We start from the raw sequence: 23259 nt of genomic DNA on the forward strand, positions 1-23259 counted from the left end.
AGTTTAGATGGTGTTTGGAGTCTACAAGCCTCTAAGCCCCTAGCAATTAAAACATTTGGTACCCCTCTCGTTGCTCTTGCAAGGTGTTCAATAAGTGGGAGATTTGTTAGAAAATGGTGTCTCAACCTTGCAACAATTAAAATTTATTGTTGATAAATGAGCATAGAGAGTTGCAAGGTTTGGGGGTGATGACCCCAATAGGAGTTTAGGGGCAACACCCTCAAAAGCCACGTTTAATTTATCATCGTAAATCTTGACCATTTATCATTAGGTCACATATCTAATGGTAGATATTTTGTGTGCTTTGTTTGTCCTAGAAGGCAATCCTATTTTATGAGGGCATTCTATTACAATTATGCATTTTAATGTATTTGTGAGAATCTAATAGTTGTTGAGTTGCCTATGGATCTCCTCTATTGGTGATACTCCTATAAGAAGCTTGCTTTGCAAGTATATTGTAATTTGTTGTTGATTTTTAAATAATATATTGGGTAGCTTTTGAAGTGTGGGGTTTTTCTCTTGAAAGGGTTTTTCCAATATAAATCACTATGTTGTGATACACATGCTATTTATGTTCATTTGTGTTAAGTTTATATAATTGTTGTAAAGATTTGTAAAGTTTTGCATAACCCTCCTATCAAGGTTAAGTGTAGGAAGTTGTTATGCTACCTTAATCTCCTTTCAGAAAGAGCCCAAACACTTGTACAACTAGAAATATAAGAAATGTGCACAACAAGATAGCAAAAGACAACCAAGAGGAACAATGATGAAACCACAAAAAGCTAACAACTAACCCATAGCTAACAACTAACCCATACAAACAACTAATCCAAATTTAGGGTGGTTTGAAGCCAAATTGTTCCAATATTTTTTGCTTAACTATCATTGTTGTCATTATTTACCCTGATTTTCAACAATCATTTAAAGTGATCGTATTCTTTAAGCTAAAAATATCTTAATAAGTTCTTTTACAAATAATAAGAGAAAAAAAAAACGACAACAAACAAACAAACTCATTTGGATGATAACAATGATTGAAATTGCCATTCCCTAATAAAGTCGCAAAAAATTGTTAATGTTTTAATTTACACCTTCCAATGCAACACAAATAGAACGTGTAAAGTAAAAACTTTGTCTAAATTAGACAATGAAACTCTTTATAACAAAGAGAAAAAAAAACGAACCCTAAAACCTAAGGATATAAGCTCTAGCTTTTTAGAATACATACAATTCCAATTTTAGCTTTTTAAATACAGTTGCAAACAACTTAAATTAATTGTTGTCTTTTTGTTCTTAGGTGAGAGCTATTGAAATTAACAATACAAAGCCTACAATTTTCAAGAAAAACAATTTAATTTACTTAAACAGCACATACAAGAATGAAAAACTTGAACAATAATTTTAACAGCAAAATAAACATACCAAATTCCACCCATTCTCTCTATAAGACTTTTAAACAGCAATTTTAGTAGCAAGTGGACATAATTTACTATTTGAGAACTTAGTGCAAATCACACTCATAAGAGTTGACAAAACTCTACATGAAAAATAATAAAAGGCTAATTAAAACTTCTACACTGTGATTAGTTTGTTTGAGCATGAAGCAAGTTTATTGTATAAATTTTAAACCATAAATCAATAAAATCTTCAAATAGATTTTGACTACTATCACCTAAGAATAGAACTTCTAAAAGATCATCTGAAAATGGTCGATCTATAAATAACTGTTTTAAAAACAGACTTATCGAAATATCACTATCCCTTAGAAATTGTTGACTGTAAAAAATAACATGGGCTATAAATAACTCAAGCTAAAAATAGTCAGTCATGAAAATTGGCTTTGACAATGATTCTGACAAAACTCTTATGTTCTAACCATGGCAACTCCCCTCAATAAGTCTGAACCCCTACTGGCCATTCCTGGTATCTTGAATCTGACTTCCCTTCGTTTTGTTGATTTTTCACCAAATACTAGCTGAAAGTTACAGCTTTGAAAATTCTTGAACTCTATAACTTATCTTTAAATTGACAAATATGACCAGTTGGCTGTTTGATGTTGACAATGACTGAAAATAATCTTGACATGTAGAAAATCTGAAAATACCAAGCATGCTGGATGTTAAACAAGCCTGCAAATACAGCCTATTGCAAACAGATAGCAATTATTCAGAAAACATTGCTCATACCTTCTGTGTATGATCAAAACTTCACAGAGCTACTGTTGTAGACACAAATTGCCGATGACAATATACTGCTATCTATTATTTTGAGTAATGCAAGTCTGCTAGAAGTCAACATGGAACTTCTATGGGACTTTGTTTCGAAAAAGATCAAAATATCACATCACTGTTTGCAAACCTGCTGCTCTCGGCTATTTGAGTGGTGAAAGCTTCTTAAAATCCCAATGCAATCACTCTTGTATACTGCCGATAAAATTCCTTTGACAACTCACTGAAATGATGACTGAACTTTATGTAATTCTGAGGAAAGTGACCAGTTGATTGTTAGATGAAAACATCTTGAAAAAATGCCCAAGGTTTGGGGATTTTAGCAGCAATACTCTAAAAAATTGAGCTTAGTTCATATAAAACCTTCACTGCCAAACCAAAAATCTGCAAACCTTTGTATGAATGGAGGAATGAAGAAGAATAAGGAGCAAAGATATGTCTACAAATAAAATAAGCTGCTTCTGCCTCTGGCTTTTTTTCCCATCAAAATGATACCTAAAAACAGGACCATTGCTCCTCTTGCATTCTTAATAAAATATGTCTCCTTTTCACCAAAACTATCCTCCTTTATCGCATTGTGTGCCATTCTTCAAGTGCGGCAATTTTGTTTAGTGAAAAAGATTTAAACTTGATTATGGGGTGCTCCTTTGCATATCACCTGCAACTTTTAATTTCAAATAATCATCTCTTAGAAGAGCTCATGCCTGTCAATATGATTGTAAAAATCTGCTTCTCTATTATGGGATATGTGCCCTCACTACCTTGCAAATTTTTTACAGCAAACTTAACACCTATTATGTGGTATGTGTCCTGATACCCTTGCAGACTTTAACTCAACAAAAACTTGGCTTTCCTTCAGTGTGGCACATACCTTTGTATGTCTGCTCCTTTTTTGGCATTTGCAAATAACACGAGTCTTCAACATGGGGCACACCCATCAAGAGACCTGCAGTTTTTACTTCGACATTTTGCATGCCCTCCCACTATCAAGTGTGCACTCATCTACTAAGCAACATTTTTTTATGATTTGAACTTTACCATCATTAACATAGGCACACTCCATTACACTGACTGACATTTTTTAATGTTGTGAATTTTCATCATTTCTCCATCTCTAAGTTTTGGTCACTGTATGCATGGGAAAGCTCCTTTCATTCCCCTGCAAAGACACCGACTAGAGACAACAATAATGACTAATGGACATGACAAGGATGCAAGTACAACACACAATCAAGAAATAACAAGAAACTATATTGAAATTTAACACAATACCAAAAAAATCATATGGTTACAACAAAATATACAAAAATATCACTATTTATTAAAACTGGAATCCAGGATGGGCTATATTGGGAAAATGGTATTGTCTGCCACGACAGAACTTCACACCTTGCAGTGAACTCTTAAGATCAGCACTATAACAGCAAGCCTTATTTCATTTGTAGCTGTGTCAGTAATTTCCATATTTTTTCTGTTCCACTTATTCAGAGTTTCAAGCTCTAAGCAAGGTAAACTCCTGATCCATGCAGTAAATGCTAAATTTACTTGTTGGGTACTTCTAAGAATAACCAGGAACATTTTCCAATTTTATTGGTCACGTGCTCGTTTAATTTTTCTGCCAATCCTCCTTTACATTACCTGCTTAAAACTTCATGTGAAAAAAATTCTTTCAAGTTTTTTCCTACCCCCATGCAGCTCTTATGTGACAGCATAGGAGGTGAAAATAGCTGTAGTCCACTACATGGAAACCCACCCTAGCATTACTGAGATTAAAATAAAATAATGGCAAGATCCAAGGATTCTACATAGACTTTGTGGGCAAAGTCTCTTTGAGAGGAGACCAATTGTTCTAATCATTGATCTACAATTTGGAACAATTATGTACTCGCTAAAGGAGGAGGCTTAGGCTCGACTATCGATGTACTGAATGAAGTGGCAGGATTCCAATTTATCACATACAGATTTCTACATCTCACCATTGCAAACAACAAGACATGAAAACCCAAAATATAGACCAACACATTATTAGAATTGGAAAATATGTTGTCGTGTAATTAAATAACAGAATGAAAGTAAATTTGGGTCTAACAATTCAGAAATGTAATTAGAAACCTTAAGCACCTAGTCCATCAGGTAAAATAATAGCTCTCTACAATCAAAATCAACACGGATTAACTCCGAAATTGTCAATCATCTGGCCAGACTGACTGGTGAATAAGGGGTACTCACTAGACCAAGGAGTTGGGTTCAATCTCTGGCAGGATAACCCTGAAGCCAAATTGAGGTAAGGTGGGCCAACCTACGATATTGCCTGGGGAACCAGACTGGTACCCAGGTTAACATTTTGAGTTACCAAGAAAAGGAAAAAACAGAATTATGATTTGTCATTTGTTAATAACTTAATGCATTTTGAGATGTCAAGTATTGAAGATTGATGGCTTGTAGCAATGCCTTAGTGAGTAATTTGTTAACTCGTTTCATATGCAATTCAGATAATATGTATCCTTGGAGAGTAAAACTGCCCCACACAACATTTAATGACATTTAAAACAAATAAAACAAACAAAGCTTGTAAATACTATTAACTTATCAAAAGCTATATGGCGAACAAATATTTTGCTCCTCCTAGCATTCAAGCTGGAGGAACATGCTGAAGAAAAATATAGGAGAGTGAGTTGATAGTGTTCAGCTGGAGGAACATGCTGGAAAAGAAGCCTGGAAGCTAGAGACGCACACTGGAGAAACGTTAGAGGGAAATGAAGGAAAGGAGGACTGTATGCCCTGCAGGAAGATAGGAGATCATAGGTAGGAGGAGCGTTCAAGCGAGATCAGAAGTGGGAGTGTTCAAGCCAAAGGAGTGCAATAGTTGCATTGTATTTGTAGCATCATTCCTTGCTTTTAGAGTATTAGTAAAAGTGGTACCCCTGCAAAGAAATTGTACCGAATGTGAGTCCCCATAAACAAAAACCTCACAATTTCAAGGGTGGGACCCCAATAGAAACCCTCGCTAATTAATCTAAAAAAACATTTTGCTCCTCCAAATCTATCATTGTAGCAAAAATCAAGAGAAAATTGCAATTTTTTGCCACTCGCAGTTGGAGGCAGTTTTCTGTCTCAGTAAATAGTAATTTTATCATACAATCGACCACCACAATTTAGGATTAGGGTTTTCCCATTTTTCCCCCAAGTTCTCATGATCTCTTTATCAATTTATCTACAAAAACACATCTATCAATTAATAACTGATTTATTCTGCCTCTTCCCAATTTGTTTTTGCAATTTTTGAATGCATGGAAATTTTTTCCTTTTTTTCTGAAAACCCTAACTCCAGCTGTTTTTTTCCCAATTAAATCACAATTTTTTGAAAAAAGAATCTTCATCTTTTGGTTTGCCAACTTGTTCTTGTTATGATTAAACCTCCCCCCTTCCAATCAAAAACATTCAAGGGGCTAATTTGTTCAAACTAGGTATTTTAAGCAACCACGAATGCACAGATGACTAGCTGAGAAATTATTTTGGAAAGTTTGTGGAGTGAATCAACAACAGGAAAACCTTGACGACAATCTAAAATGATAGTTGAAAAGCAGCATGTAAAACTGTAGTCAGGCAATCTATGAGCTTAAAGATGAGGAACAACTGTCCACAAATCATAAGACGTAAATGAAGAACAATCATGCAGATCATTATGACTACCAGAACTCTGACAAGGTATTGCAATCTGCAACATTCATTCAGCGCACATATACTCTTGCTAAAATTTAAAAAAGATCTTACAACTTCAGCATTTAACTTCTGTAAGTTTTTCTTAGGAGCTTCTGTCCCATCATTTGTTAGGCTTGAAAATTGTTTAAAAAGCCAACTAACTTCAGGCACAACATTCCGGAATTTGAGAAAAAGGAAATAATAACCAACTCGGTCCCTTAAGCTCGTTAACTTGGTTCAAAACCCACTAGAATCAATATGAAGCATTTGATATACACGTGAATCTTTTAATTTATGTTATCTTTTCTTTTATGTTTCATTTGAGATTCCTTTTTCTTCGACCCTTTCTTGATTTTCTTGCTCCCTCCTTTCTCACCCCCTCTTTTTCATAGCTTTTAAAGATTAGATTCCTCTCATCTATCATTTTTCTCAGTCTTCCCCTGATCTGATCTCCAATAATCCTGTTGTGTAATTTCTTGAGTCCTTTCTTGATCATTTGGTAGGTACTAGACTGTGGCAGCAATCCATCATCTATCATATCTGCACAATATGCGGCAGCTTCCTTCACCTCACCAATTTGACATAATGCCTGTATCCAGATTGTATAGGCAAAGATATTAATATGGGAACCACCCTTCTTCATACATTCCCAAATCTCGGCAGCCATATCGAGTTTCCCTGCTCTAAGAAGCTCATTTAGGAGCACTTTAAGAGTGCCATATTGGGGTGCTGGAACCAGGCCTTTCCCAACCATTTCTTTATAATATGTGCAAGCATCTGTAAGATTATTGTGTTTGAGTAGCCCATGTATGAAAACGGTGTAAGTATGCAGATCGGCACTGATTCCCTCCCTCTCCATCTTATGCCAGATCTCAACAGCCTCATTCAATTGGCCTAAGTTGCAAGAAAGCCTCAGAAGTGTATTGTAAATACCCAGATCAGGGTCACAACCACTCTCCAACATTTCTTCGACAAGCTCCAGAGCTTCTTGAAGCTCCTCTCGTTTTTCATGTTGTCGAAGCAGAACTGAATAGGTCATTTGATTAGGAGCACAGCCCTGTTGGACCATCTCGTCCAAAACCTTATAAGCCTCATCTAATTTCCCCCATTTACAAAGCCCGCTGATCAGTGCAGTGTAGGACACTACATCTGGAAAGCACCCATACTTTCTCATGTCTTGAAACAGCCTGCGTGCTTCATCTAATCTTTCCGCCTCACAGAGTGCATGGACCAAACTTGTGTATGATATTATGTTAGGTACACATCCCTTGTTTTTCATTTCATCCAAAAAATCAAAGGCTTCCTGTATTCTCCCTGCCCTGGCATACCCATGAAGGAGTGTATTATAAGCAGCTATATCTGGATCAAACCCTACACCTAGCATTTCTCCCATCAAGAAGCGGGCCTCCTCCAACATCCCCTCCTTGCAAAGCCCGTTAAGCAAAATAGTATAATTCTTCACATTCGGTTCGAACCGAAATTTCATATCAGAAAACAGTGCCAGAGCCTCTCTAACCTTATTGTGTTTGCAGAGAGCATCCAGCAAGCACCCAAATAAATGTGCATCAGCCTCAACACCAAACTTAGGCATCTCGTCCAAAACATCAATGGCTTTCCTGACCATTTTTGCTGCTGCAAATCTCCTCACCATAATAATAAAGGTGTGAGGAGTGATGAGAGAAGGATCTCTCGTTCTCATCTCATCCAAAATGGCCCAAACCCTTTCAAACTGATTCATTCGGCACAAGACATTAATAATTACATTGTATGATTCATGTGTATGCATGTAATGATCTTGCTTTCCAGCCCATATAAAAAAATTGTATGCTGGGTTTGCAGCAGAACCACATTGCTTCAACACTTGCACAACAAGCCCAGGTGTCAAGCTGAACCCACATCTGTCTAAGGCCATTTCTAGCATATCCGTTTTGTTATAGTATTTCATGACAATCTTATACACTTTCTCTGCATTTGACAGACTAGTACTAGCATCATTGCAAGAAACCCTAAAACTGGTACCTTTTTCCCCAGGCTTATGGAGGGCAGCTGTGGCTCTGGTTATTGATGTATCGATCAGTGTATCGAGCCTTTTGCTGAGGTGCAGCTCCGTTTTATGGGTTTCCTCTTCTTCTTTAGTTTTCGGGTTCCTTTCATCAACGTCTGTTGAGTTAAATCGCGAAGTGTAGCAGCGTGCAGAATTAATAGCATTGTCTGTAGTTGGAGACCTAAGACAGTAACATGAAGGGATATGAAAGAGGAAGATATGATTAATCGTCGAGTGATGCAATTTGATGGACGTGAGAGTGTTTTGCATCGCAGACAGAATGCCAATTGCAGGAGAGATAAATTCGCAGAAATGTTGATTAATTAAAGGGACAGAGGATGAAACTAAAATGGCTAAATTTGACAGTCAAATCTGCCTGTTGATAAAAAAAATTTCAATGCGAGGTTATCCCGTCAATGTTCGTCGTCAAATCTATCATGGAGAGGTGAAAAGCGCGTGGATACTTTACTCCATTGTATAGAGTCTCTTTGTTTCGTGATTCTTATTTAATTATTTAATTATGTCCAGAAGTATTTACAATAATATAAAAAATGTTTGTAAATAAAAATCTATTTTTAAATAATTTGACATGTAAATGATAGGTAAATATACGAAATATGTCATGTTTCAGTTTTTGTGGAGGTGTTTTATTACTCCAAATAAAATAGAACCCTCGTCACTTGTCTCCAACTAGATTCACAGCTTTTTGTATGGAGGACTTTAATGGATTTGTATTCTTGGTGTTTAGTATTTTAGAAGAACATTTATTTTACAATGATTATTTTCTATTATAAGGTATCTCTAGGCATATTTTACATATATTTTTTAAATATAAGTATACTAGTTATGTGGAGAGACATCTACAATGACATCAAAATGTTCGTAAACAAAAATCTATTTTTGAAACAATTTGACATGCAAATGACGGGTAAATGCATGAAATTTGTCATGTTTCAGCATTTGTGGAGGTGTTATTTTGTTACTCCAAATAAAATAGAACCCTCGCCACTTGTCTCTAGCTAGATTCACAGCGTTTTGCATGCAGGACTTTAATGGATTTGTATTCTTGATGTTTAGTATTTTAGAAGAACATTTATATTACAAATGATTTTCTTCTATTATAAGATATCTCTCAGCATATTTTACATATATTTTTTGAATATAAGTATACTAGTTTGAATACTTTTTATTACAGTTTTTAAATGATCTAATATTGAATTGAAATTGGTTGCAACTTCCATATATTTTAAGAGTTTTTTATTGGCAAAAATTTGAACACTATTCAAAGTCATGGTTATGGATTTGATTTTTTGAATTTTTAAATTTAAATTTAAATTATAAGTTTAAATTAATATTTTTTATTAATTATTATTTGTTGATTTAAATGTAAAATATTAATATAAGGATAAATTCTTAATTCAATTGAATTATTCAAGTGTTGGTTGACAAATTTGTGTTTATGAAAATAAATAAAGACAAATTACTACTACTGGGCGGTATGGTAATCAACTTCCCTCTAAATTTTGAAGTTAAAGCTTTCCTTATAAGACCAAATTATTCATTTTTGGAATTATAGAATGGGATATGCTTTTAACTAGAAAGTAGAAAGGCATTCAACACTTATTCATAGCCATGATATAAATGTACTAAAACCTCTTTGTAAATGAATGAGTATGAATTTCAAACAACATTCCAATACACATATTCAAATATCAATGAAAATATATAAACTTTAGATGAAATGCTTTGCCACGTTTTAAAGGGAATGAATGCTTTCAAAGGAATACAACGCTCACATAGAAGAATAGTAACTAAAAATTAGTTGTTGCACACACACCAACAATGTATTTTAGAATATAAACATTCAAATTTATAAGTGCACAGACTCATCAGTCCACATCGGCTTCACTTAGTGAACCTAGGTTATATCACATGCTTTCATGGCATACTAAAGAACCCCCCCCCCCTCCCACCCCATTTTCAAAAAATATTGCCCTAAACTCTTTTTCCGTCACCCCCTCCCAATACACAGCCTGAATTAAAAGCCCCCTATTTTCACCAAATATTGCATTCTTTTATAGTTTGAATTAAAATTCCCCTATTTTCCCCAAATATTGCATTTTTTATAGTCCGAATTAAAAACCCCCCTATTTTCACCAATGGGCAATATATTGTACCTCATTTTTTGGATATTAAAACCCCCAATATGAACCCATGTGATATGATATTGCCTATTCAATGAAGCCCCCGTGCATTAGTCTTCCTTCAAATTGGCAAAAACTTTTATATCTTCTTCTCTTAGTCAAAAAACAAAAATGAGTATGAAATTTGGAAAAATCAAGATCCTCTACAATGTTTCTATTACATATTTAAACACTTTCAAATGTAACTATCAATTGAATATTTAAAATAGTTTCACTTTAAAACATTTAAATTTTTACAAAATAAAACATTTGAGAACTTGTAAATATTTCAAAGGGCAATATATATTATTGATGAGTTGGCATGTTCTGGGGATCCACATTAACGCTATCTCTTTGTGATTATTAAGTTGATTCTTTGGCTTTGTAATCTTTGAGCATCTAGGTGACTATTGGCATTTCTAATGTTGAGGAACAATAACTCGTTCTTTGTTCATAATTTACACAGTGTCTTATTCCCTCTAATGCCATCTAGCTTAGTTGTGAAATATATTGGATGATCTTCACACTATGTCAAGATTGAATCAATTGTTGTTATATTCTTCATGTTCTCCTTGCAAAACTTATGTTCATACAATTTACCCAACTGTTGTTAGTAGTTTATCTTTATTAATGGGACAAAATAGAGTCAAAAATAATTTATTCTTATAAAGAAAAATGTGTCAACCAACAGATTTACAATGACTCTATTAGGGGGACAACAAAAATATCAATCTATAAGTATAACAATAGCTACCTTTTAATAAAAAATCATGATCTTGCAACTCTATAACATATTTCTTGTAGAACAACCAAATCTTGATTGGATTGGTGTAGAACATGAGGATATTGTTTCACAACTGAATATGTTGGCTTGAGGTGTAGAAGGAAAAAAATTGAATATATGAGAGTGAACCAAGTGTTGGAAGAAGAAGAATAGTTGGGTGAATTATATAGAAGACTTTGCCCAAGGCAAAAGTTTCTTTTTAAAGAAAGAGTTGAAAGATTCCCTAGAGTTATTACAAAGAAACGGAGGCCAGCCACAACAGAATCAAGGCAAAAGACAAATCCAAGGCCCACAACAACAGAACCAAGATCAATAGCATCAAATGGATTAAAGTTTAGAGGTTTTCATAACTTCCTATCTATAAAATACGCTAGAGTCCAGAAGGTATAACAAGGGTAAACGTAATAGATGTATAACTAATCCAATCTTTGAAGCTTTACAAAAATAAAACTTTTCAAATTCACCACCTACAATAAGGAGAGAAAGAAATGGACCTTCTTCTCCACTAAGAAATGTCAGTCATTCTCCAATTTGTCAGGCCTTGGCATTAAATGGTATTTGTCATTCGTTTAACTGTTCATTTTATAGGTAACATGGCTCACCAACAACCAGTACCATGGGGAATTTCTATAGGGTTGTTGGCTTTAGGTTTAATAAATTGCATGATTTACTTAAGGTCTCCAGAAAAAACCTCCCTAAATTTAGAGGCGATGGAAACATTTTTCTAGATGAACACATTAATGCATTCTTTATTGCATGCGGGGTGTTAGGGGTACAACATGAAGGTGTGGCAATCAAATTATTTGTATAATCCCTCACAAATGCAGCAATAGAGTGGTCCTATCATTTGCCTAATAGATCTATTAACTCATGGAGCATTATGAGAACAAAATTTGAAAATGTATTTAAAAGCATAGAAGATGAACATTCTCCATTGCCTAAATTAACTTAGTTTAAAAAGGAAGCACGTGAGCGCACGAGGGAGTTTGTAGCAAAATTTAATAGATTGGTTAATACGATTGCTACCACTAAAAGGCCTTCTCAAGTAAAAATAAAAAATGTTTCTTTATTAATGCTTAACCACTAGACATCAATTAGCAAGACTTGCAAAATTGGCTATAGCAAAGAGCATCTAGTAGTTGAATTGTAAGATGATATTATTATAGCAAGGAAGTGAAAGAGAGAGCTACAATCAAGTAATTCTCAAGGTTCCTTTGCATCCTATGATCCACAGATTAGCCAATGATATCATTTCCTTAAAAATGAAAATACCAAAGGACACACAATCTTATCAATAGCCTTATAAATATGTGACTAGGAAAGGATATACGAGCAACCTAACAACAACTACAAAATAATACCTTTACCTCTGTAACAAAGACTAGCTATAGAAGTACAACCTGATGGGGGCAGAGGAAACATGTCCAACTTTCATCTCACTACTAATCATGATGGGGCTACTTGTCATGAAATGAATAAATGTATATAGATGGTAACTATGAGGAAAGTTGTAGAGGAAATGGTTAATGAAGAAAGTATACTAGAAAATTATGGCAACTTTGCAATTAGTTTCTTTGAGTATGGATCAAGTTTTGAAACGGGAGGAGACATTTACATCATTTGGGATGATCATTCTTGTGTTGTTCTTACTTGTAATCAACAGAACTTAAACCAAACAGGTACATAAAACTTTTCCAAGTTCAATTCTTCATCTAAATATAATGTTTCATCTCCTAGCTCCCAAAAGTATTTATATATGCTACTCTTAAAATTTTGTATTCTCAATCCTCTAAAAATATTGCTAATCCTTTTTATATAGTTGATTTTTTGTTAAAGTTCTAAGAACCAAATTTCACTTGTTGAGTACCTAAAACTAAATCCTAGTGAGCTTGTCCATTTGGTGAAATGTGTGAAATTTGAAAATTTTGTTGTGACCAAATTGTCAATCTCAATTCCTCCTCTTTTGGTTTATCATTAAGAAGTAGAGACCTTACATCCATCTTTTCTAACAAAAAGCCAAATCCTTTCTATGTATATGTGTATATCAATGGCTATAGACTAAGTAATTGTATTATAGAATTTAGAGCTTCCGATAATGTAATGTATGTCAAAGTTTCTCAAGCTCTAGGATTGGCATTAACAAAAAAAATTGGGAAAATTTATTTCATGGAGTTCAAGCAAGTACCTTTGGTTGGGTAGATCAAAGTGAAATGTATTGAAATTGTATCCTAGCCTAGAGACATAAGCTAAGATCTCAAATCAATATCATTCATTCATTGGAGGAAATAGACAACAACATCTAACTTCGGTCCTAAACGAGTGTTGGATACTTGGTCTAATTATTTTCTCTTTTAGTGGTTGATATTATTTGATGTTGAAAAGAAATGACTAGGCAAAATGGTGCAAAAATGACAATATCTAGCAAAAAGAAAAAGAAACAAAACTGAAAGTCAACTCAAAAGTATAGATCTAGAAATGGGATGTAGAGAGGAACATGCACGTCTAAAATATGGATTTGAAATAGTCGAACTATGGAGCTAGAGAACTTAGTATATATAGGTGTCCAATAAGCTAAGGCTTTGAATCTCATGTCAAGAAGTTATGAAACTCCCTCTATCCAAAATTTAGCCAAAAAGTATTATACTATGGAGCTAACCAAATTAGTCCTAAGGTTTTGACCTATTCAAAATCTATCTCAATTTGCTCTACATGAATCTATAACTTTTTTCTATTAGATCTATAACTTTTTGCTATCAAATTTTTAACAAGCACACAAAGAGAAGGAACGTGTTGTTTGTATAGGGGCTTACCTATGTCAAACCCTGGGTAGGTGTTAACATCCACTACAATTATGATTGATTAGAAAAGAGAGATTACCCCTAGTAGGGAAGAGACTAAATAAAAAATGAAATGTTGAATTGACAATGTTATACCTTAGGATTGATAATTGATGCAGGAGCATTCGGTGGTGTAAGGCCAATCTTGCATCACCCAAAAATATTTATTTTTTGTTAGTTTTATTTTAATGTTTTTGCATTTCTAGATCCCATTTGGATGAATACAAGATTGCAACTTTCAGAATTGTCAAGTTGCTTTTTCTTGCTGACTACCAAAAATAGAAAGTTTTTATTTAAAAGCGAATGGAGCCCGAATTTTGTGGGAAGCTTGAGAATGAAAAAAAAATCACATTGGCGAAAAAATCAGATTAAAAGTATTAACGATTTGAAAGTTACTGAAGTTTTAGTTTCTCAAAAAACCAAAAAAAAATCTTCCAAGTCAAATTTGAGGCATTAAACGGTTCCGAACGGCCTCGAAAATGGTGAAAATTTGACAGAGCAAATTCTTAACATATTATTCACTCAAAGAGATTTTTGACGATTTAAATGGCGCATCAATCTGATTCCCAGATCAAAAGTTATGGCTGCCAGAAGTTGGACAATTTTTTCGGGAATTTCTTATTTTCGAATCTAGCTAAATTTTCATATTTCTAATTTCATGTTTTGGCGTTTGACTGCCAAATGGTAATTTATAAATTGTAATTTTGGCTCCAAGATGGAAAAGGCTATTTAGGACTCATTGAGGAAACTTGTGAGACAGTTTTTGGAGAGTGAGTTTTTGGTAGTTTAGTTCTGGGTTGGGAAATTGCATTGTAAGCGTTTTCCAGAAAACTCTAAAAGTTATTTTGTTGCAACTTGTGAGGATTTATTCCTCTAGATTGTAATTGCATGTTTTGCATGTGTTTGTAATTGCATATTTTGTAGATAATAATAATATGATCTTACATCTTTTATTGCAATTCGCTACATGCTTTTCTGTTTCTCAGGTTTTGCCCTCATCAAGTGGTATTAGAGCGGGTTGTTCCTAAGTGTGTGGACAGATCGTCGAACGTGAGGCAGTTCACACCAGGAATTGTGATTGTGGGCTCGTGTTAAAGATGCCTCCAAGAGTGATACATGGTGGCAGAAATGTTGGTGGTAGAAATGTTATGGCAAACGAGGGTTTGAGAGCCCTCGAGAGATAGATTGATATGTTGCAAGAAGAGCTGAGAAGAGGGTTTAATCTGAGGAGAGGAGAAAGTGATGATGAAGAAGAGGTTGAAGATACATCCTTAGATGAAGTAGAAGTAATAGATCAAGATCAGGCTCGATTGTTGAGGGCCATTTCTCAGATTGGGAAGAGACCCAAAATTGAAGTATCTAATTTTTCTTGAAATCTGAACCCAAAAGAGATGATCGATTGGATTAATGGGTTGGAGGAATATTTTGAATATGAGGAGATAGAAGACCCAGATCGGGTCAATTTTGCGACAACGAAGCTGAAAGATCATGCAAATATTTGGTGTAAAGAGGTCCAGCTAGACAGAAAATCAGAAAGGAAAGGGAAAGATCACCAAATGGGACTAGATGGTTGATAAGTTGAAGAAACAGTTCATTCCTATGGACTATGAGTTGGATCTACTAAAGAAACTACAAGGTTTGAAGCAAGTTAGCAGGTCTGTGAAGGAGTATACAGAAGAATTTTATAAAATAATCATCAAAATAGACCATGCAGAGGCCAACAAGGAAAAGGTTGCTTGTTATCTAAATGGGTTTGTTGGAATCAATGAACACTGAGAGGGGGGGTGAATCAGTGTTCTGTAATATACTAAATTATTAAACCATTTCTTAAACCATCGGATGCAAAAGATAGAAAGTAAAATGTAGAAACTCAAAGCAAATAACCACACAACCATAACACCAGAATTTTTACGTGGAAACTTAGAAAGGGAAAAAAACATGGTGGGATTTGAACGCACAATATTATTATACTATGGCCAGTAGTAAAACAATATTACAAAAAGGGAATGCACTTGCATTCAGGCACACTGCTTAAAGCTCACTGCTCATATACAAAACAAGGCTGCAACCTCGGAAAACTCATTGTCCTACAAATAAGATATAATCAACAAATACAATGTTTGAATAGGAATACAACATCTACAAATGCCAAAAATTAGTTTCGGTTAGGCTCAAAATGATCCACTACCACTGATAAGAAAAACTACTCTGTTTTGTTCTGCTACCAAGTACCGGATCACCAAAACTCAAGATGCGCATGTGAAACTACACTCAATCGCTTCAAAAATAATTTCTCTCACACCTTATCACTCAAAATCATCAACCAAGTTGATCTTATATATCCACACCATAAAAATGGATCTCCAACAAGTCGGCTTCACAAAACTGAGAAATATGAAACCACGTGTAGTCTCATGTCGGCTCAATCCACCATAAATCCATATATCGAACCTAAAACATGTGATCACAAGCTTCACACACAATGGCACAAACTCCTCGAACACAACACGAATCACCAAAATTATCCCTACAATTCCGCAATACACATTACCCAACTTGTCCATACAATAGCTCTGCTCTTCCAAAATCACCAGATACCAGACCAAGAATCATGCACTAGAATCAACACCAGAGGCTAGAATTACAAGATGAATGTCTTAAACAACCAATCGACTATATCAATCACTGCAACCAAAATTGAAACATCGAAAACGAGTTGTGCCTACTGAATTTGTACACTTTGTTCACACTCTGTCGGACTTATGCCTAAAGTCAATATGACTTCCAATAGATCAAATATTTAGATACCAAATAAACTTACTAGTTGAGTTGCCATCAATAATAAACCCTAAGTAATCTCCATGCATCTAACATCACCAGAACATTGTCTCTTTCCAATAATCTCCCCCTTTGGCATTGATGGCAACACTGTGAAAAATGACAAGTGCTTCAAAATTCCAAAACTACAATCAAACCGAAAATTTGTACACTCAACTGGTTCCCCCTAAGAATGTGCACCATTTTTCACTGCTCTCACCCCCTTTGATGTCAATGGAAAAGGTAGGAATCTACCAAAACTTATTTACAAAAGAATGTGTATTGTGATCTATAGAAACTTGAAAATATCTACATAATTTACCTTCAAGGATTTCAAATACTCATTCCATCCTCTTAGGAAACAATTCAAAATATTAATTAGAGCGCTAAACATATATGCATGTACTTCTACACCCTTAAGATCTATTAGTACATCTTTTCCCAAAGCAGTAACTGCATCGTACTGAGCCCCAAGCAAAGTGCCCAACCGAAGAGTGATCAAATTCCTCAATTCTCCCACTTTGCCTAATAACCACTCCTTCTCTACACTCAAGCTCTTGATTTTTTCTGTTAGATTCATAATTTGACCTTCAAAACTGCTAGCAAAAATTGAAAGAGGGCCAAAAGATTGTGAAATTGCAGCTAACTGTCCTTCATATTTCCTAATCTTCTTGTCAATGTCTATTGTAAAATTAGGAAAAATGAGACATGACTTAAAGATATGACCACCTTCAGCTAATGCATCCCCAACGCTCTTTACCACAGATTTCAAAACTTCTCTATCAGCCTCTATTGCTTTCAAAAAGGTTTGGAATCTCATCTCATTAAATTTGTTCAAAACTTGTATATCCGTTGCTTTCTCCAATGATACAAAATATGATTCAACTTTATGTAACATACCCTTAAGCTTATCGAAGGTTGTGTCATTGGAATCCTACTTAAGGTTAGGCAAAATTTTCTCCAAAACTATAGTCACCAGAGATATAACCTCTTTTTCCTCATATTCAGACTTAAGTAAGTTCTCAATTGCTTTGATTTGTGCAAGGGTGGCCAACTTCAATGCTTGTATGGGAGACAACATGCTCAATCAATCGATCCATGGGAAAAGGCCTCTTCATCAATAGAAATTTGCTTACCTTTTTCAGAAAGAGTGGCTCTTGCCATGGTCACTGGTGCCTCTTCAATCTTCTTTGCTCCTTTTTCCTTCACAACACTACCATCTGTATCACCCTTTGCTATATCAGCTTCTTCTTCAGTTTTCTCATCCACTCCTTTCTCATTATCAATCTCCTTGGCTACATCCTTTGAGTGAACTTCCATAACCGGAGGATCTTGCATAGCTTCACTAGAGTCCCCAACTGCCTAATTATCAATGGTGTCATCTACAATTTATTTTTCTAATGGATGAATCTGTACAGATGGTTGTTCATGAGAAACTTCTGATTGAACTTGAACTACTGGAGGAGAAGTATCTTTGCTCAATTGTCCTTCCGGTTGGGAATCATCCTTCTCCGGATTAACCTGATACTGATTCTCCTTCAAGAACTTCTTCAAAATGCTCTCAATTTCCTTAGCAACTTCAGCAGATTTCCCAAAGATTATCTTATTTACCGTGTGTTTACTCCTAAACTTTTCCTGTACAATTTTCAAAATTCTTTGAATCTCATCTTTTAAAATAATCGAACACAATTTAACTAATGTGTACTCTTTTAATCTCTCATCTTCAAGGCTCGTTGCATCTCTCCAGGCATCCAAAATATCATATAATTCCTTCGAAATTATAGATGAAAGCTCTAACAAAACTTTACTATATGTATTCAAATACACTATTATAGCTTCTTCAATTGACCTCTGCTCATCCTCATCACAATTCTCATAATATACTGAAACATTTTTCAAATTTCCTTCCTTGACTATTAGATTAATTAATTCACTTAGTTTCAAAGGAGGCACAACAATGTAGGATTCATCAAGCTTACTAGACTTCAAGGCTTCATCTAGTTCAGATTTCTACTTCTTGCATGATCTGGCTTTACCGGATGGCTCACCTTGAGTTCTAGGCTTCTTTGCTGGTTGAGATTCACCAAATGGAGGCTTTCGGACTACCCTGGCATATGTGGTAGTCTTCTTCACTTCTCTAACCTCTTCATCAGATTTGGTTTCCTCCTCCATAGTGGCATACTTCCTCACTAGCTTCTCCTTATTTCTCTTCTTTTCCCCACCAGTTGATGTCAATTAAGGTTTAGGTGGAGGGACTTCTTTCTACGCACCGGAGGTAGGTGTTGACTTGCTATGCTTAGCCTTAGCTTTCTTGGGAGAAGTAGGAACCGGCTTAGCCTGTTGCTTCACCATGTCTTCCTCCTTCAATATATTTTTCTCACGAGCCCTCTACATAGCTTCTCCTGTTATGCCCATCTACTCCGCAAGTTGTTCAACTTCCTTCCTCACCTTTTTCTTCCTTCCGGATTTAGTGAACTGTTTGCACAGGCTTAAGTCCTTTTCTTTGAAGGTTTCAAATCTTTCCTCCTTCTCGTCCACCGACTTACTAAGGAGGTGTTGTGCATATGTATCAAGAGTGATTTCGTCCACCTCATGGCCCATTGGAAAAATTCAAATAGTCCTAGGCTCTACTTCTTCCATGTGACATTGGTCCTCTTCCACCATGAAGCATATTGTGTTTTCATATTTATCAACTATAGCCTTTGAAATTCTTTCTTTGCCTTGCATCAGCTCTTGAAAGGTCTTAAAGTAACCCCATAAGGCAGATTTTTGTGCAACTGCATCTCCAACGCCCTGCAAACCTTCTTTGGTTTGCACTGCCACTGGTTTGTCGTATGCCCATTGGACCTTTCCAATCTTAGGAATCTCATTCAAGAAATATAGAGCCAAGCAAATGATCAAGGAACCGAATTTAAATATATCCTTCTTGTCCTGCTTGATCTTCTTGATGTTGATCAACAATTCGCTAAGAAGCACTAAACACAAATCATACTTCTTGTTTTCTTTAAGCATCTGATAAGATGCATAAATTGCAGTACCGGTTACTGAATTTTGCATGATTGACTGATAAAATTTATAACCAATAACCATCGAAGAAAATCATACATCAAATTCCCCTATATCACTGATGGTCATTGATCTGTTGTCATGTTTTGAACTGGTTACCTCCATTACAGTAGTGCTCTTTACATTCCGGAGAGCGGGGACTTCATCGGTAGCATTCAAATAGGTTACTCCTTGAATAACTTGCTTTGTGATCTTATAGGGTTTGTCTAGCCATAAGAATTCATCATGGATTCAACTTAGAACATACCTTACCCATCTAGGTTCGTCGAATACTGGGAAGTGAACAAAGTGAATAAAACCCTTTTCCTTCAAATTCTTAAAATCCGATTTCAAATTGCCAAATCCATCAACCATGTGCTCAGCATATAGGGATAGCATATATGAATTTCCCAATTCCTCAATATTGCAATGAATATAAGCCCTTATATCTTCATTATGTTAAATTTTGTACGACACATAAGAAAATGCACCATTTGGATCGTCTTCAACCAATTTAAGCGAATGTTTCTTTTAAATGGGTCTAGCTCTTTCAGTGATGTTAACAACAAGTGGAGTTGCAATGCCAGAGGATGATTCCATTTCAAATTTAGGGTATGAACTGATTGCTTTGGAAATGGATAAATAACTTTTCAATCACAATCGAATGCCAGAAGTCTCTGTCGAATCACTACAAGCTTGAATTTTGCTTTAGAATCTATTTTGCTTTGCTGCTCTATTATTTTATCTTTAATTGCATTGTGAAGAATGAATAGAGAAATGCCTTTTTATCCTCTGAAAACCTAACTATTAGTTGCAATAAATGCATAACCCTGAAAGCTTTCAGATACCTTGTTCTACATCAATTCGCTCATCGAAATCTCAAATCGCTATGAATTCTTCTGGATAACATCTGGATCTTTTGCAACCTTCCAGACCCAGTTACAGATCTCCGCAAGGGGGTTTTACAAATTTGCATGATAGTTTTCCCCCTAAGGCCAAAATGCCTTAGTTACCAAATGAGGATCCAACACCAGAATTAGGTGCGGAGCCATTTACTACATTAGGATCTTCTTTGTTCACCCACATCTTCTTATGTTGATATTTGATCTCATCTATCTTAGCTTTTCCTTTTTCATCTGATTTGTTCTTGTTTACCGGAGCATTCTCGCTTCTACAATATCTTGCAATATGACCAGGTTTGTTGCACGTATGGCAAACAACATTCCTTTTCATAGGCCTGAAGTTCATTTAATTTGGTCTCATCCTCCATTGATTAGAAATATGCCCAAACATACCACAAGCATAACATCTCTTATTTTGAAAATTTTTCATTATTGCTCTACACATGTTTGACTTGTGACCAAAATTGTTGCATATGAAATATTGACCGGTAAAGGTAGAACCATTGCTCATCATATTATTCATCACCCCATTATTCATCCTACTTCTGCATTGACTTGCCATATGACCGAATTTACCACAAACAAAATATTTACCATTGAATTTGTAGGCATTAGACTGTCTTACCAAAGGTTTCTTGTTCTTTTGTTGATGATTGCTTTGACCAAAATTGGAGGATTCTCCTTTCTCAAATCCAAGTCCTCGCATGTCTTTTCCATGTTTCTGACTTTTCAGCATCTCATCCAACCGGTTTGAACTAGCTGCTTTGAGTTTTTCTTTGTACTCATTAGTAGTAGTCAACTCATCTCTCAAGTCCTTGTCCATCATTCCTTGTTTGCACCAATTCAAGCTTCAACTGATCATTCTCATATGTCAATCTGCAACATTTATCAGATTTGTCCTTCATTGATTGAGTTAGGGTTTCTTCATTCTTCTTTTGGTCTTCTATCTCCTTTGTTAGCTTCATAACAATAGATTGCATTTCATTCTTTAGAACAACATTCTCTCTAGCCAACTTCTCACTTTCATCTATTTTGTCTTGTAGGGTTTGATTATCAATGCTTTTCTCTTCTTTCTCCTTTAGTTTGTCCATTAGCTCCTTTCTCTTTTCTCTAGAAGTGCTCAATTGATCTTTTAGTGTCTCAATGAAATCTTTAGTTGCATTCAGGTCTCTTTTTAAGAAACTTACTTCTTTCTAGTTGCATCAAGATCTTCAAGTGCCACACTAAGCTCTCTCTGCAAACCAGAGTCCATTAATTCAATCTTCCAGATCTTCCTCAAGTTGTTAGGCTTCTTCCAAGGCACAAGGCTTTGATACCAATTGTTGGAGTCAATGAACACTGAGAGAGGGGATGAATCAATATTTTGTAATTTACTAAATTATTAAAATTATTCTTAAACCATTAGATGGAAAAGATAGAAAGTAAAATGTAGAAACTCAAAGAAAATAACCACACAACCATAACATCGAAATTTTTACATGGAAACCCAGAAAGAGAAAAACCATGGTGGGATCTGAACCCACAATATAATTATACTATGGCCAGTAGTAAAACATTATTACAAAAGGGGAATGCACTTGTGTTTAGGCACACTACCCAGAGCTCACTACTCAGATACAAAACAAGGTTGCAACCCCTGAGGACTCATTGTCCTACAAATAAGATATAATCAGCAAATACAATGTCTGAACTGGAATACAACATCTACAAATGCTAGAAATCAATTCCAGTTAGGCTCAAAATGATCTGCTTCCACTAATCAAAAAAACTACTCTGTTCTATTCTGCTACCGCGTACCAGATCACCAAAACTCAAGATGTGCACACGAAATTGCGATCAATCGCTTCAAAAACGATTTCTCTCACAACTTATCACTCAAAACCATCAACCAAGTTGAACTTATATATCTGCACCACCAAAATGGATCTCCAACAAGTCATCTTCACAAAACTAAGAAATATAAAATGCGTAGTCTCATGTTGGCTCAATCCACCACAAATCCATATACTAGACCTAAAACATGTGATCACAAGCTTCACACGCAACAAAACAAACTCCTCAAACATAACACCAATTACCAAAATTATCCTTATAGTTTTGCAATACACATTACACAGCTTGTCCATATAATAGCTCTACTCTTCCGAAATCACCGGATACCAGACCAAGAATCATGCACTGGAATCAACATTGGAGGCTAGAATTACAAGATGATATGTCTTAAAAAACCAATTGACTATCCCAATCACCACAACCAAAACTACATCACCAAAAATGAGTTGTGTTCACTGAATCTATACACTCTATTCACACTCTGTCGAACTTATGCCTAAAGTCAATATGACTTTCGTTAGATCAAATCTTCAGATACCGGATAGACTTACTAGATTGGTTTGCCATTAATGACAATCCCTAAGTAATCTCCTTGCATATAATGTCACCAGAATTGTGTCTCTTACCAACAAAGTTAAGGCCAAGTATTCAAGAGGAGTTGAGTCTGGTCATAATGACCAGTATTGAAGAAGCATATCAGTTTTCTTTGAAAGTGGAGGAGAAATTGAATAAAATATTTGAAGGCAAGCAAAAAGGGAAAGCCCAAGGTGGCAAAGGTGACAGAAGGTCCTTCAGGAGTTGAAATGAATATCAAAAGAAAAATGATGATGCAGGTCCTAGCAAGAATTAGAAGGGTGATAATTTATATTTCTCACGTGATCAAA

At 35.3% G+C, this 23259-nt stretch overlaps 1 protein-coding gene across 1 annotated transcript; it reads right to left on the reverse strand.

Moving 5' to 3' along the window:
• Positions 1-5889: 5889 nt before the first annotated feature.
• LOC131047887 (pentatricopeptide repeat-containing protein At3g49730) lies at positions 5890-8398 on the reverse strand. Its single transcript, XM_057981695.2, has one exon. It carries the CDS (start codon positions 8242-8244, stop codon positions 6247-6249), a length of 1998 nt encoding a protein of 665 aa, XP_057837678.2. The 5' UTR covers positions 8245-8398; the 3' UTR covers positions 5890-6246.
• Between the last annotated feature and the right edge of the window lie 14861 nt (positions 8399-23259).

This window comes from Cryptomeria japonica, chromosome 3, assembly GCF_030272615.1.
Source record: "Cryptomeria japonica chromosome 3, Sugi_1.0, whole genome shotgun sequence".
Taxonomy (NCBI): Eukaryota; Viridiplantae; Streptophyta; class Pinopsida; order Cupressales; family Cupressaceae; genus Cryptomeria; species Cryptomeria japonica.